General features: G+C 33.5%; 1 protein-coding gene and 1 long non-coding RNA gene across 5 annotated transcripts; both read left to right on the top strand.

Moving 5' to 3' along the window:
* The first annotated feature begins 260 nt into the window (after positions 1-260).
* On the top strand, positions 261-9,989 carry LOC125662462 (uncharacterized). 3 transcript variants are annotated; one of them, XM_056145940.1, is made up of 12 exons: positions 261-699; positions 866-1,013; positions 1,287-1,343; positions 3,690-4,652; positions 4,774-4,955; positions 5,462-6,419; positions 7,799-7,843; positions 8,099-8,332; positions 8,585-8,689; positions 8,907-8,936; positions 9,065-9,166; positions 9,853-9,989. In XM_056145940.1, exons 6-12 carry the CDS (start codon positions 6,392-6,394, stop codon positions 9,873-9,875), a joined length of 567 nt encoding a protein of 188 aa, XP_056001915.1. In that variant the 5' UTR covers positions 261-699; positions 866-1,013; positions 1,287-1,343; positions 3,690-4,652; positions 4,774-4,955; positions 5,462-6,391; the 3' UTR covers positions 9,876-9,989. The 3 variants fall into 3 exon arrangements, 2 of the variants coding, with proteins under 2 accessions (XP_056001915.1, XP_056001914.1); XR_008797544.1 differs by lacking the exons at positions 7,799-7,843; positions 8,099-8,332; positions 8,585-8,689; ... (1 more) ...; positions 9,065-9,166; positions 9,853-9,989 and adding an exon at positions 6,926-6,967; XM_056145939.1 differs by lacking the exons at positions 7,799-7,843; positions 8,099-8,332; positions 8,585-8,689; ... (1 more) ...; positions 9,065-9,166; positions 9,853-9,989 and having other exon boundaries at positions 5,462-6,521.
* An 853-nt stretch (positions 9,990-10,842) lies between these two features.
* LOC125663144 (uncharacterized) lies at positions 10,843-14,284 on the top strand. Of its 2 annotated transcripts, none has more exons than XR_008797545.1 (7): positions 10,843-11,183; positions 11,588-11,676; positions 12,169-12,289; positions 12,394-12,489; positions 12,587-12,642; positions 13,381-13,491; positions 13,612-14,284. It is a non-coding gene; the product is annotated as an uncharacterized LOC125663144 (long non-coding RNA). The 2 variants fall into 2 exon arrangements; XR_008797546.1 differs by lacking the exon at positions 10,843-11,183 and adding an exon at positions 11,271-11,481.
* Positions 14,285-15,557: the final 1,273 nt, after the last annotated feature.

Here is a 15,557-nt window from a genome sequence, read left to right as displayed (position 1 = left end):
TAACTCTTATCCAGAAGTCATTGTTATACCTTATAATGATCAATTCTGCTGCTCCGGTGAAAGTTTATTGTAAATATATATATTATATTATATATATATATATATATATATATATATATATATATATATATATATATAGGTGTTATAATTGTTTGTTTGTGCTTTATATTAATTTCTCGGTAACGAATGTTACATCACGAATGTTACATCTTGACACGTTTGTCAAATTTCAGACCAAGCAATGACTTCTGCAAAAGAAATGTTTATATTTTCATTCTCTGTACACTACGAGATTTTCATAAAAGGGGTAACATTTGCTCTGCAAATACGTTTTCATAAAAAAATTATTGTATCGTATGTTACATTTCTAAAATCGAAATGCAAAATGTTGAGAATAATGATGACTTCTTCTCAATGCCACATCGATTGCACGCTTTTATTGACTTTGAGTGAGAAAAGAAATATGTCAATTATAAATACTGTGTTTAATTCTATCCTGTTATGTTTGAAATACTTAAAACATGTTATAATTTTCTATTCAGACATTCAGATGGATTCAAATAGCAACTGGATTCCTCCATGTTTTCAAACAACTAGTGTGACCGAGTTCCATATTTTGGGCTGTGTCAACAATGAATCCGACTTAAACACAGTTTTGGAGGCACACAAACGGTCATCACTATGTTTCTTTGTTACCTGGTAAAACTTGATTTAATGTTGGAATAGCATTTTTCCTTGATGATTTTTACTATTATTTTATGATATGATAATTTCATTTTATTGAGTAAATGAAGGTAAATTTTGTCACTTGTTGAAAGCTTGTTTTCTCTATGAAAATGAATACTCATGCAGTTGTTGTTTGAAGGTCAGATGATAAGAAGAAAAAGGAGAAGAAGACAAGAAGAATAGTCTGGCAGCACGAAGATGTAAACACAGGAAAGAGTATATGTCCATTTACTGTTGACAGAAGTGTTGTTCTCACATGTCAATTTGGAAAAGGAAGGAAAGCAAGGGTAGTTTCTCAAGTGAATATTATACAGTTATTGCTGTTTTTGAGATCAGTACAATGATTTAGCCACCCGAGGAGTGCAATATTCACTGAGCCTGAAGGACGAGGTGCGACTTCAAAAATAGCAATAATTGTTTTATTGTATTGATAATATAATATCTCATTTTTTATCTGTGTTCTTTGGATATTTATTTCATTTATTATCAGTATAAAACAGCTAATTGAAATTTTTTCATAGGTAAAATTTTGAAATGTATATAAGGTTTTCATATTGTAGAATTCAGACCATGTCTATCAGAAGAAAAAAGATTCTTAATACAGAATTCAAGAAAAGGTGACTGTGATGCAAAACTTCATATCAGATACATAACCAGGTAAAATTTCTCATTGACATTTCATATTAATTAATTCAGATGTCCAAAACTACACATTTTTCATAAGGAATCTCATGCACAATGCATGGAATTTCATATTAACTTATATAGAAGGAACATGCAGTAATGCTTGACCTAGGATTCCTGACACAATGAATGAAGTCTCATGTCAACTTACCTAGGAGGAGCATCCTGTGTTGACTGACATGAAATTCCTGACATAATGCATGGAATCTCATGTCAAGTTACCTAGGAGGAGCATGCTGTGTTGACTGACATGAGATTCCTGACATAATGCATGGAATCTCATGTCTGACATGAGATTCCTTACACAATGCATGGAATCTCATGTCAACTTACCTAGCAGGAGCATGCTGTGTTGACTGACATGAGATTCCTGACACAATGCATGGAATCTCATGTCAACTTACCTAGGAGGAACATGCTGTGTTGACTGACATGAGATTCCTGACACAATGCATGGAATCTCATGTCTGACATGAGATTCCTTACACAATGCATGGAATCTCATGTTAATTTACCTAGGAGGAGCATGCTGTGTTGACTGACATGAGATTCCTGACATAATGCATGGAATCTCATGTCAACTTACCTAGGAGGAGCATGTTGTATTGACTGACATGAGATTCTTTACATAATGCATGGAATTTCATGTCAACTTACCTAGGAGGAGCATGCTGTGTTGACTGACATGAGATTCCTGACACAATGCATGGAATCTCATGTCTGACATGAGATTTCTTACACAATGCATGGAATCTCATGTCAACTTACCTAGCAGGAGCATGCTGTGTTGACTGACATGAGATTCCTGACACAATGCATGGAATCTCATGTCAACTTACCTAGGAGGATCATGTTGTATTGACTGACATGAGATTCTTTACATAATGCATGGAATTTCATGTCAACTTACCTAGGAGGAGCATGCTGTGTTGACTGACATGAGATTCCTGACACAATGCATGGAATCTCAAGTCAACTTACCTAGGAGGAGCATGTTGTATTGACTGACATGAGATTCCTGACACAATGCATGGAATCTCATGTCTGACATGAGATTCCTTACACAATGCATGGAATCTCATGTCAACTTACCTAGGAGGAGCACGCTGTGTTGACTGACATGAGATTCCTGACACAATGCATGGAATCTCATGTCTGACATGAGATTCCTTACACAATGCATGGAATCTCATGTCAACTTACCTAGGAGGAGCATGTTGTATTGACTGACATGAGATTCCTGACACAATGCATGGAATCTCATGTCTGACATGAGATTCCTTACACAATGCATGGAATCTCATGTCAACTTACCTAGGAGGAGCATGCTGTGTTGACTGACATGAGATTTCTGACACAATGCATGGAATCTCATGTCTGACATGAGATTCCTTACACAATGCAAGGAATCTCATGTTAAGTTACCTAGGATGAGCATGCTGTGTTGACTGACATGAGATTCCTGACATAATGCATGGAATCTCATGTCAACTTACCTAGGAGGAGCATCCTGTGTTGACTGACATGAGATTCTTTACATAATGCATGGAATTTCATGTCAACTTACCTAGGAGGAGCATGCTGTGTTGACTGACATGAGATTCCTGACACAATGCATGAAATCTCATGTCTGACATGAGATTCCTTACACAATGCATGGAATCTCATGTCAACTTACCTAGCAGGAGCATGCTGTGTTGACTGACATGAGATTCCTGACACAATGCATGGAATCTCATGTCAACTTACCTAGGAGGAGCATGTTGTATTGACTGGCATGAGATTCCTTACACAATGCATGGAATCTCATGTCAACTTACCTAGGAGGAGGATGCTGTGTTGACTGACATGAGATTCCTGACACAATGCATGGAATCTCATGTCAACTTACCTAGGAGGAGCATGTTGTATTGACTGACATGAGATTCCTTACACAATGCATGGAATCTCATGTCTGACATGAGATTCCTTACACAATGCATGGAATCTCATGTCAACTTACCTAGGAAGAGCATGCTGTGTTGACTGACATGAAATTCCTGACACAATGCATGGAATCTCATGACAACTTATTTCGGAGGAGGGAGATGTATGCCTGACATGAGATTCCTGACATAATGCATGGAATCTAATGTCAGTTAATGTAGCAGTTACACCCTGCATAACATGACATCAGATTCTTGAGATTGCAATATAATCATCATAACTAGCAATTGTGTCACCATACTCTATTTTTACATGACTGTTAAACACCGCATTAAGTAATCATTTTGTTACAGTTATGATGATTACCAGATTCCAGCATCAGCTGGAAGAGGTGCGAAGCAGCGTCATATGGACATGCTCCTTTCTGATATTGAAGGAAAGAAGGTTAATATCAGCAGTAAAATTCACCTTAAATTACCAATGGGTGCTTCATACACCAAGCATACTGTTACCATGGAGAGTGCATTTGCAAACCGAATGCACACTAGATTAAAAGAAAGAATCAGTGAGCATGTGAAGATGGGCATAACATCAGTACCATATATCAGAAAGATGCTGAAAAGTTTTGTAGAAAAAGAAATGAGGTCTGAAGATTGTGGGTCACCATCTAGCAATGACAGGAGCTACTTCCCGACAAATAGAGATATAAGGAATTGTGTGCATGTAGCACTTGTGAAAGGCCAGTACTCTGGTCTAGACCAAGAAAATCTAAAAAAAAATAATTGACGAATGGCAAAAGGAAGAACCAGAAGATATGTTCTTTTACAGACAATACACAGGAGATCAAGTAAATGCCAATTTGGTGAGAAATAGGAAAATAGAGCAGATTTTTCCATCAGATGATGAAGATGATGACCTTGAAAACGATGATACATCAGGTGCTGAGAAAAATACCTTTCTCTTTATACATCAGAGTAAACAACAACAGCAACTTCTACAAAAGTATGGAGAGCTGGCTTTAATAGATGCCACTTATAAAACCACAAAATATGCTCTTCCGTTATTTCTACTTGTTGTGCGCACCAATGTGTCCTATGTACCCATTGCAGAATTTATAGTAGAGGCAGAACAAACAGAGACTATTTTAGAGGCACTCCAGGTAATTAAATCCTGGAACTCATTGTGGGATCCAAAGTATTTCATGCTAGACTATTCTCATCAAGAATACCAGGCCATTCATGAGTTATTCCCTGATGCAGCCAAATATCTGTGCACTTTCCATGTGGAACAACCTTGGATCCGGTGGTGTAAACAGAGTAAGATTATTTGATACTTGTCTATAAGATATACTTGCAGTTGATTAATTACTTTTATTGAACACTATGAATTTCAAAGATGGCAGTGTTGAAAAAATGAAAACAATTTAAATTATTTAAGAAGAGAACAATCTCAAGGAATCTGAGAAAGAAAAACTCCTTGATGCATTGTGCGATATTGCCAGAGCTCCGTCGGTGGACCTTTATCAGAAAGCAAGGGAATCCCTTATCAATCTTCCTGTTTTCACTGAAAATCCAAAAGTGAAAACTTACTTGGAAACAAGATGGTTAAACATACCAGAGGTAAGTTAAACATTTTTTTGTCAATTTGTTCATTTGGAAGAGTTATTGGGTATTAAATGTTTTAACATTTGATAAATTTTTTGACATTGCACAAAATCATGTCAAATGTCTGACGTGTTTCATACCGATTGTTAAGCCGTTCTTGGCACACTGATTTTGACTGCGGATAACTCCGTTTATCTGATCAGGATATGGGGCTCACGGCGGGTGTGACCGGTCAACAGGGGATGCTAACTCCTTCTAGGCACCTGATCCTACCTCTGGTGTGTCCAGGGGTCCGTGTTTGCCCAACTATCTATTTTGTATTGCTTGTAGGAGTTATGAGATTGATCACTGTTCGTTATCTTCACCTTGCATACTCAATTATTACACCCCTTAGAATAAATTTTGGGGTGTATAGGGATTATTTAGCACTGTTCTTACTTGTGTAGTAGTCCCACCTTTGGTACTGCTTCATTTGGATCACCATGATATTCACTGTTTAATTTAATTTTTAATTTTGGCAGAGATGGTGCAGAGCTTTTGCTAGTGAGGGGTTCCATGTTGGTGTGACAACAAACAATGGTGTTGAGGCTTTAAACAACTCACTGAAAAACTTTTACGCAAGGTTGACCTCTTCTGGAACGCTTACCTCCTTGATTGAGATTATTGTAAAGGACTTTATCCCTGACCTCATCCGAACATATTTGCAATTAAATTACCAGTACACCAACCAATACAGAAAGTACAACGATTGTGTCCCTGCATTCTTACAGAACAAACCAAGAAGTGTTGTTAAACATTACTTGGTTCGTTCCGCATTCGCAGGAGAATACAGTTCAGATGATCTGAAGAACATAGGTGAGAACATGTATGAAGTAAAAAGTCAGTCAAGTGATACTGGAGTCTACAAAGTCCATCTTGGTACTGATGAAACTGCAACCAGATGTTCCTGTCAAGACTTTTTGTCATCATTTTTGCCTTGTAAACATATATTAGCTGTTATCCGTTTCACTCATCACACTTGGGAAAGTCTGTCACCTTTATATCGACAAAGCCCATATTTGAACCTTGATAGCACTTTTCTCTGTCAATGCTATGGAATACATTGAAAATAAATCAGAGATTCAGCTGCCTGCAGACTTTGTTTTAGAGGTACCAACAAATGAAGAAATCTCAGATATTACAGAAAACAATCAACAAAAACAAATTCTAAAATTAAGAGCAGAACTGAGAAATAACATTAAAGTTTTGGATGACCTAACATTCCTAAGCAGCAGCCAAAAGGAATTATCTGATGTTAACAACATGGTATTGACATGCATCAAATGTTTGCAAGGGTCAGTTGATGTTGAGGGCAATTTACCAATACATAGAGGAGAAACAGTTCAGAAGACACCTACAACTGCAAAACCCCACCGACAGTTACCACAGAAAAGGAAACAAAAGAGAAAAAAATGAGGAAGCCATTTTTAAAAGTGAAAGGTAGAAAAAAAAAACCCACTGAATCCCCTGGGATTATTTATCTTGCATGCTGCAGGAAATCTAGAGCCTAATCTTTATATGTCACATTAAGAATAATTAACACCTCTGTCTTGAAGTGATGGTTGTCTTGAAAGTCAAGCTGGGGTGATGTTTGCATTCATGGAAGGCTGACATTTTATAAAATGCATGCTTCATTCTGGTTTAAATATATTTAAATATACATTTAATTTTATATCAAGATATGATTTTTTTACAGTCTTTTGTAAATACAAGGAGACTTTTAATTTCCTACAGGAAGTTGAATGTCTTCTTTATTATTTAGGAAATATCTTGAAATTACAGACACAGTAAAATAGCTGTTTCATATTCTTCATATATTTTTAAACTTTCTTTTAGTTTTTTTCTGAAGTCAACTTCTTATCTCTTTAGCTGCATCATTAGATTTCTATCCCTCTGCAAGCCTTTGCTGACTGGTTAGTTCTCTTAATTCTAGTTTTACTTTTCAGATCCAAATGTGTATGGAGTAATTGAAAAAAAAGATCAGAGACTTTGTGAAGGTACATATTTTCAATTCCAAAATAGTTTTGACATCTTAATTATTTCTTCAATTTACAAAAAAATATATGAACAAGACATTGTATTGCTTTCAAAACTATCTAAATGAAATACATACTATTATCTGATAAATGTAATTAAAAAATATATTTTGTTTACATCTTTTAATGGAATATTCATTCTGCAGTAATACAGGACAGGTAATGTAAAACATGGTAACAAGTAATTATAGTTTTAATAATTTTAAAGCTAGTATCAGGTGTAATGGTTGTGGTGGATTTTCATCTGTGCTTTGTAATAGAAATGTCAGCTTACATTGTAACTAAACTGCTCATCCTGCACACTTCATGTTTCACAATGTTTCATTGTTCACCTATATACCACTTAACCTGGTGTGATGTAAACACTATGTAAATCTCTGACTATATCTTCATTACAGATTAACTCAGTCTTTATATTACTCACATCTATCTTGAATATATGAACAATAATTGAAGTACTTATTCAGCTTAGAAATTCCTCATAAAAAACGTTCATTGTTATCACATGAATGGTTTACACTGAAAGAAAAACATGATAATTGTGGTTTCTATCTTCTATTTTCTTCATATTTTAATTTGTATGTTCTTTTATATCTCTTACAATTTTATTATATAAGCCTGAAAGATGACAATGTTGCTATGGAAAAATATAATGATTATTGATGCTGATAAATTATACTAACATATGAAAAGAGGAACATCCAATTAAGAATATGAAAAATAAAAATTTCATAAAGAATTTTGAATTTTACTAATATTTTACTTTGTAATTCAAAATTTCAGAAAAGTGTATGAATAATGAACCAGTAATGCTTCAAAAAGCTAAAGGTATGTTGGAATACAAGTTATATTTCATCTGTTTAATGTTATATACATGTATATGGATTTATAAATATACCAATGTCTCACAACACGTATAGGTAGTTTTTAATCTCTTTATAAGTTAAAAAATATTGAAATCTTGATTAGTTTAATTTCACAGTAGCATAATTGACGGAACATATATGTATTGACAACACATCTACATTTCTAAAAGAAATATCCTAATACCAACTTCCAGCGCACACATCTTTTTAATTGTAGAATTGAAGGAGGGGATGTCAAATTGTGAGTGGAGGAATTTTGTAAAGGAGGCAAAACAAAATTCCCATATAAAGATTGGCTTGATCGCCCGAAAGGGAGCAGTTGTATTGGAGGAGTACAGTAATTCAGAGGAGGAGCAATTTGAATTGTTGCAAAGACTTTCATTTCTTTCTCCACCTGAAATGCCAGACACCCAAAAATTTAGGTTATCAAATATGATGCTTAGTGGGCTAGGTAGGTTAAACACATCCATCACAATTATTGCAAAGCAAGAAAAACTTTCAAAAACATTTATCATACCTCTTATGCCCATATCTTTGTTCAGTTTTGCTAGGAAAATCCAAACAAATTGGCTTCTATCCTGATTTTTTGCTTGATTTCACATAATTATGAATGAATTAATCATTACATGTTATTATTGAAATGCATTAAAATTTACCTGGTGAATATAAATTGAATGACATTTAACTTTTATATCTTTGTCAGTGAATCAAAAGAAATTGGTTTTGAAGAGAAATTTTGAAAAAGAAGCAGAAGATGGACGAAATGCTATGGAGGGTTTAATTAGTGCTGCAAAACGCATGAAAACAGGTTTTCTTCTCATCATTAATATCTATTATGATATAAAATTGGAGAGTTTATAGTTTAGAGGCTGAACTTCTTCTTCTTATTTTTGTCTAATAATATACACGTGCATGCATCTGGAATTGCTTAGATAATGTTGTTATGTGAAATAGAGCAAACTGAATGCAGGATTTATCTAATGTTTATTGATTTCATTTTGAATGTGTCCATATATTTTTTATAGGGTTTGCATGCAAGAGAAAGAATATACAAGGTAAAAATAACCTCTGATATGTTTCGAATTTCTATATATTTTGCATTTTTGAAATTTAGGAAAGCTAGGAATTGTGCAACAGGTAATATATTCCATATAAATACTAAAATTCGTGTGAATAATTTCAGGCTTAAGTAAACCTCCACAGAGAAAACGAGGTCGGTTGGAAGAGAACAAACATCCAAACAAACACTCAGAATTTAATGAATCAGCTACAATGGGTGCTAGCAGTAAGTGCATTTTAACTCTACATCAACTACCATCTTCATAACAATTATCTATTAATTCCAACTTCTGCAATATAATTTCTGTTGATGTAGAGCAGGAAGGCCTCTACCAAAATTGTAAATTTCATGATCCCTGGGGTAGGGGTTCTGACCCCAGGGCAGGACCAAAGTTGGTATATAGTGTTTATGTGTAAAACACTTAAATAACATCTTATTTAGTGCTATTGATCCTAAATTAAAAGTAAATAGATATTTTGAAAAAACAGGTAGTCCTTTACCAAAATTGTAAATTTGATGATCCCCAGAATAAGGGTTCTGACCCCAGGGTATGGTCAAACTTAGTATATAGTATTTATTTGTAAGTTTCCTGATACTGTATAAAATCTAAATGCATACTTGCAGATGTTTTAATGTTAATACACCTATTATTTAAAGCCTTTCATCAGTTTATGCACTTTTGAGGGCAGTGAAGTTTTAAGAACACATCTTGTTTTATACTGTTGCTGAACATTAGAATTTAGCTTAGATATTCAGAACAGGAATTTTGTTTCTAGATTTCATAGCCCATGGAAGTAGTGATACTTTTTCACTAGTATTCAGGTGACCGATAAGGCCTGTGGGCCTCTTGTTATTATACCCAGGTGACTGGTAAGGTCATTAGGCCTCTTGTTGTTGTTTTTTTCCATTAGGATTTAAATCAAAAGCATTCTGAAAAAAAAAAGTGTCCATAAGAGTGACCAGAAGCAGGTTCATTTTAAGGAAGGTACAAATAGTGACTATGCTTGGTCCCTGACTGTGCTTGACATACAACAAGGTACATGTAGTAAATCTTAATTTTCTTTGTTTTAAGAAACAGTTATTCCTTCCTGTTTCCAGTTTAAAATTAAAAATGTATCTAATAGTAGGAGTATAAATATTTTTATTTTAGTATACATCTAAGTAAATATACAACTTATTTTGCATTGAATGCTACATTTACCTATATTTTTACTGGATATTAAATATTTATTGTATGGGACATATTTAATAGTATGCTTTAATTAGTGAATTTTTTCAAAAGTAATAAAGTTTATTTTATTAAAGTATGAATCCTTATTCATTACAGGTACTAGTAAATTTAATTTGCCAGTCAAAAGCATAATGTTGAATTTTCTGTTATATTAAAGTAAATGAAAAGTTTTCTTCAATGATTAATTCCAGTATTTCATCATTGCAAATGTAATATGTTTAACTTTAATCAACAGCTCTTACAACGGTTGAGAAACTCTGGAATTTGAAAGAAGTGCCAAATTACATAATAGCTAGAGTCTCTAGCTATAATGTTACAGATGATGATTTTAAGTCCCTTTCTGGTAATAATTTGCTCACTGATCAGGTAAAGTGAAATTGTATTAAAATGGGCATTAATATGCTCCATGAAATTTTAGGAACCATGGTACTTATATCCTACTAATTATCCTACACAGAAAAGTATAATAAGGTATTGGATTTTTTCCATCTTTCTGTCCATTCAGCTGTCCATCATTACATAGTATGCAATGCTAGCAGTTTCATTTTATTGTTTTCAAATTTTTGAATTTTCACTACCCTGGAAGAATCCATGGAAATTTGGAAAGAATAGTTCCAAAACATTCTACTTACATGCAATGAAAGGTTATTAAGAATAAGAGACATTTAGATATGACCCCAAAATATTAAATTTTAATCATATAAATGTAAATAAGCACATACATTGAAGTGAGATACTGAAACACAAAATATCTTTCTGTGTTTTCCTTCAATTTTCTTTAAGATGAAATGACATCCTACATGTAGCTACAACACAATCTTTATAGTATTGTATGTCATGGACTTGAAGTAATTGACAGTTATTATTAAATTACAATAGGTAGTAGATGCTTATCTGGCCTTCCTTGTTCAGGCTGAAATAGAAAAGGGGAACAAAATTACAATGTATCCTTCCCAAACCATGACTGCCATTGTGGATGGCTCTTTTACCCTTAAAGGATGCAAAAAGAAGGTATAACTTTTTAGAAAATGTTAATGTGAAGACTGTCTCTGTGTGTATGTGTGTGTGCTCTGAATATTTATTTAAGTATATTTAATGATATTTTCTGTTGTAAAATACTTGAGTTTTGTACTGCCCACTGTTTTCTTCATAATACCTAGCTAGTGCTGAAATAATGAATATTTTACAAGATGTTATTTTTTTTTACCTTGGCAGCTGAAACTGTTTGAGTGTTCCACAGTAATTGGTGCAGTTGTTAAGCATGGACACTGGACATTAATTTTAAGTTGTTTATTTTTTAACATAAATGGTAAGGTATAAATGAAAAATGCTAAATATGTTAAGCTTAAAAGGCATGGTTTGTATATTTTTGTATGTAATTTACAAAGTCAACTGTGCTACCATATTCTTTTAAGATTGTGGAACCACAGACTGGAATAATCTATTTCTACAATCCATTGGTGGAAAGAAGATCACAGATTCTTGCTGTTAAAAGAAATTGGTGGTATAATGATATCTACACCCATATTTTATAGAATATATTTTGTTGAACTAATTCATCAATGTTTTAACAATTTTGTAAAATATCTGTTTGATTTGGATTGACATGCTTAACTGACACTTTATGCCATGCAAATTTATATTGGTTACCCACGTGGCGCAGTGATTAGAGCATTTGCTGTAGAGTCGCGGCGTAAGGAGTTGATCCTTACGTCGCGGTTCGAATCCCATTGGGGGACAGAAGTCCCGTGTCGCAGTAGGTGACGGCACGTAAAAGATTCCTCACTGCTCAATGGCCCTAAGTGCCGAGTATAGGTCTAAATTTGCAGCCCTCCACCGGTAAGTGGTGGCATCTCCATATAAATGAAAAATTATCGAGAGGGACGTTAAACAATTACACAACAAATTGATATTGGCATAACAAACAATGTAAGTTAAAAGGCATTGCACAATATATTCTGCATTATTTAATATTGATTTCTTTTTACCTGTTAAGTTCCTATATGAATCAAAGGATGTTAGCTTACAATGAGGTCAGTCAGATGCAGTGGCAGGTGGAAACTAAAATACACTCTAAACAGACAGATGGTTACAACTGTGGAGTGCATTGTTTACTGGTAAAAGTTATACAGTTTTAGAAGTATTTTCAAGTATTTTGGTATTATTCTAAAATAAAGTTCCTTTATATTGATTTATGAGTGCAAATATATTTATATATCAGAGTGATATCTCAGTGGACAACCAATTATAAACATCACAGCGGCAGACCTTATAGCTACGAGACAGAAATATGCAACAGATTTGATGATGTTTGAAAGTAAATAAACCTAGAATAATCTGTTTTGAAATTGATGTTAACTGAAATTGTTTATAAGAAAAAAGTTGTATTGCCTTTTTATTTTTTTATTTTGAAGTATACCTAACAGAACATTGTCCAGGATGTGGTTTTGCAGTATTAAGAAAAAATGAGGTATATTCAAGAGTTAGATATTTTTGCATATGTGTCATTTTCAAATCAAAATCGTACTAATAGTTTCATTGAAAATACAAAGTTCACCTCGATAAATGTCAACTGATATAATACCAATTTCCAAAACAAAAATTAAATATTTTCTACCATTAAAGTTCATTGATAATCTGATAAAAGAGATATCTTTTGATGACATAAATGTCTATTATTCTTTTATAAGTTTGTCAAGTTTGAGTGGTTGTTTTTGTCCAATTTTACACTGCAAGCTATGCTATAATTGTTTGGGTTTTTTTTTAAATTTCTTTTTAAAATCATAAGGGTTAAAGAAATATTTTTGTATGAATAAACTTAAGTTCATCATACAAATCAATTGAATGACCTTGATCTATGACACCCGATCTAATCATATAAAAGTTTTATTTCTTACTAGACTAGATTAATTAATTCAAAATCACTTTAAAGCATTAATGTATTGATGGCTGGTTCCAAAAGCTTAAATTTAAGAAACACAAGTCCTAGACTCTCAGACTAGTGAATTTCTAGAACAAAAAAAAGTATTTTGGAAAAATATCAGATGGGACAGATGTCAATGTTTTCTAGTCATTCTTAACATTTTTATCCGAATAGGGATCATAGCTGTTTGCTCATAAAATACACTTCAGGTATCATCAAAGCTTCCCCTAACTTCATCATGTTTAGCTAGTTATTCAATTATATTGAATGCATAATATTTTGTAGATCAAATGTTAAGTTTGCAAAAGATCGTTTCATAGGAAAACCCACTGTGTAGGAGAGGACACAGTTGACAAAGACTGTTTTGTTTGCAGACTTTGTGAAATTAAATTTTGGGTATGTTTCTGCTTTATCTAGCTGCATGGTAACATCATTCATCAGTTATTTGTACAATGAAGATCAGATGTATCGATGTCTTAATGTAGCTTTTTGATTACTTATCTATCTCTCTTTTAGGGCTGTGATTGCTGATGTGTTATTACCTTGAGCAAGTTTTCTGATCAGGTTTAAGTATGATCTGAATAATGAGCTATTGGAAAAATGTGTGCTACAAGAAATATGTTTACATCTACTACGGTGTATATTTTAAACACAGAGGTTCTATATGAATCCTCTGGTGTAGAACAGCATGGCAAAAGAGGCGTTGTTTCGTATCAACATCTCATATAAAGTTCCCATAAAGAGATTATGGACCTGATATGCTTGCCTCGTAATACAATCTGTAAGATAATGTTAAAACTTATTGATATTTCTTATGGATAATAATCATATATTTTGCAAGTACTTGTAAACATGTATCCTGAGATTTGATTGTAAACAATAGTACACATATGGATGTTACTGAAGTTGAACTGATGATGATGATTAAATCATTGATAAAGAATGTGCACCATTTGATGTCAAAATGATCGACTATTCAATATTAAAATTTCTTTTAAACATACTTCTTTATTGCAAGTGTAAAAGAATGCTGGCGTTTGGTATATGTAATGGTAGATAAGGCTTCTAAACTGCATAAAATGCTGCAATCATTATGGACCTTTCTGTATACAAGTATAGGTTGTTGAAACATTCTGAATGATGGAACATGTTTTAATGTTTATGGAAAGTTAGCATACCTTCTATTGAGCCTTTACCTGTTTAAAAATATTCAATGATACAGCTGTACTTAACAAATTATATGTCATACACCTTTCTCCATAAGAAAAAAATGATCTTGCAATGTGTCAATTGAAAAAATAACAAATATTCAATGTTCTGTGGTTGGATTTGGAATTTATTTTATGAGTGGGGCAGGATTTTTTGTTACTTTCACAAGTGCAAAATAAGCACCAATAAATATATCAAATAATCCTGACTCGATAGACATCATGCTCCTCCTAGAAAAGTTGACATGAGATTCCATGCATTATATCAAGAATCTCATGTCAGTCAACACAGCATCCTCCTCCTAGGTAAGTTAACATGAGATTCCATGCATTGTGTAATGAATCCCATGTCAGTCAACACAGCATGCTCCTCCTAGGTAAGTTGACAGGAAACTCCATGCATTATATCAAGAATCTTTTATAAATCAATGCATTAGACTCCTCTTAGGTAAGTTAACATGAGATTCCATGCATTGTGTAAGGAATCTCATGTCACTCAACATAGCTTGCTTCTCCTTGGTAAGTCGACAGGAAACTCCATGCATTATATCAAGAATCTTTTATAAATCAATGCATCACACTCCTCTTAGGTAAGTTAACACGAGATTCCATGCATTGTGTAAGGAATCTCATGTCAGTCAATACATCTCCCTCCTCCTAGGTACGTTGACATGAGATTCCATGCATTATGTCAGGAATCTCATGTCAGTCAACACAGCATGCTCCTCCTAGGTAAGTTGACATGAGATTCCATGCAATATAAGGAATCTGATATCTAGTTCTGCATGTTGCTGCTACAACAATTGACTTGAGATTGTAAATATTTAGACAGGTCAGATTTAGATGTATGTTTTACTGGACAATGTTTAAAATAAAGCTTGTTTACCCTCTCTCAACCTAGGATAAAAAATTGGGTCAGTATAGGTAGGTGGGGGGGATTTCAAATAAAAAATCATTTCTGGAGGTTAAAAAAGTTTTGAGTCGAATCATTTCTAGCCAGTCGATCGGTATGGAGCGCCAAATTAACATAAACTCAAATAATTGAAGATATCTTCAATTATTTGAAGATATCATCAATTCAATTATTGCTCTCTTTAATTGAATTCATGTGCACATTAAATCAATTATTGCTCTCATCAATTGAATTAAAGATATCATTAATTCAATTGAAGAGAGCAATAACTGAATTAGTGTGCGCATTAAATCAATTATTTCTCTCATCAAATAAATTAGTGCGTGCATCATTTCAATTAT

This window comes from Ostrea edulis, chromosome 8, assembly GCF_947568905.1.
Source record: "Ostrea edulis chromosome 8, xbOstEdul1.1, whole genome shotgun sequence".
Taxonomy (NCBI): domain Eukaryota; kingdom Metazoa; phylum Mollusca; class Bivalvia; order Ostreida; family Ostreidae; genus Ostrea; species Ostrea edulis.
The sequence above is the reverse complement of the archived record's forward strand: the minus strand, read 5'-3'. Positions and strand labels throughout refer to the sequence as shown.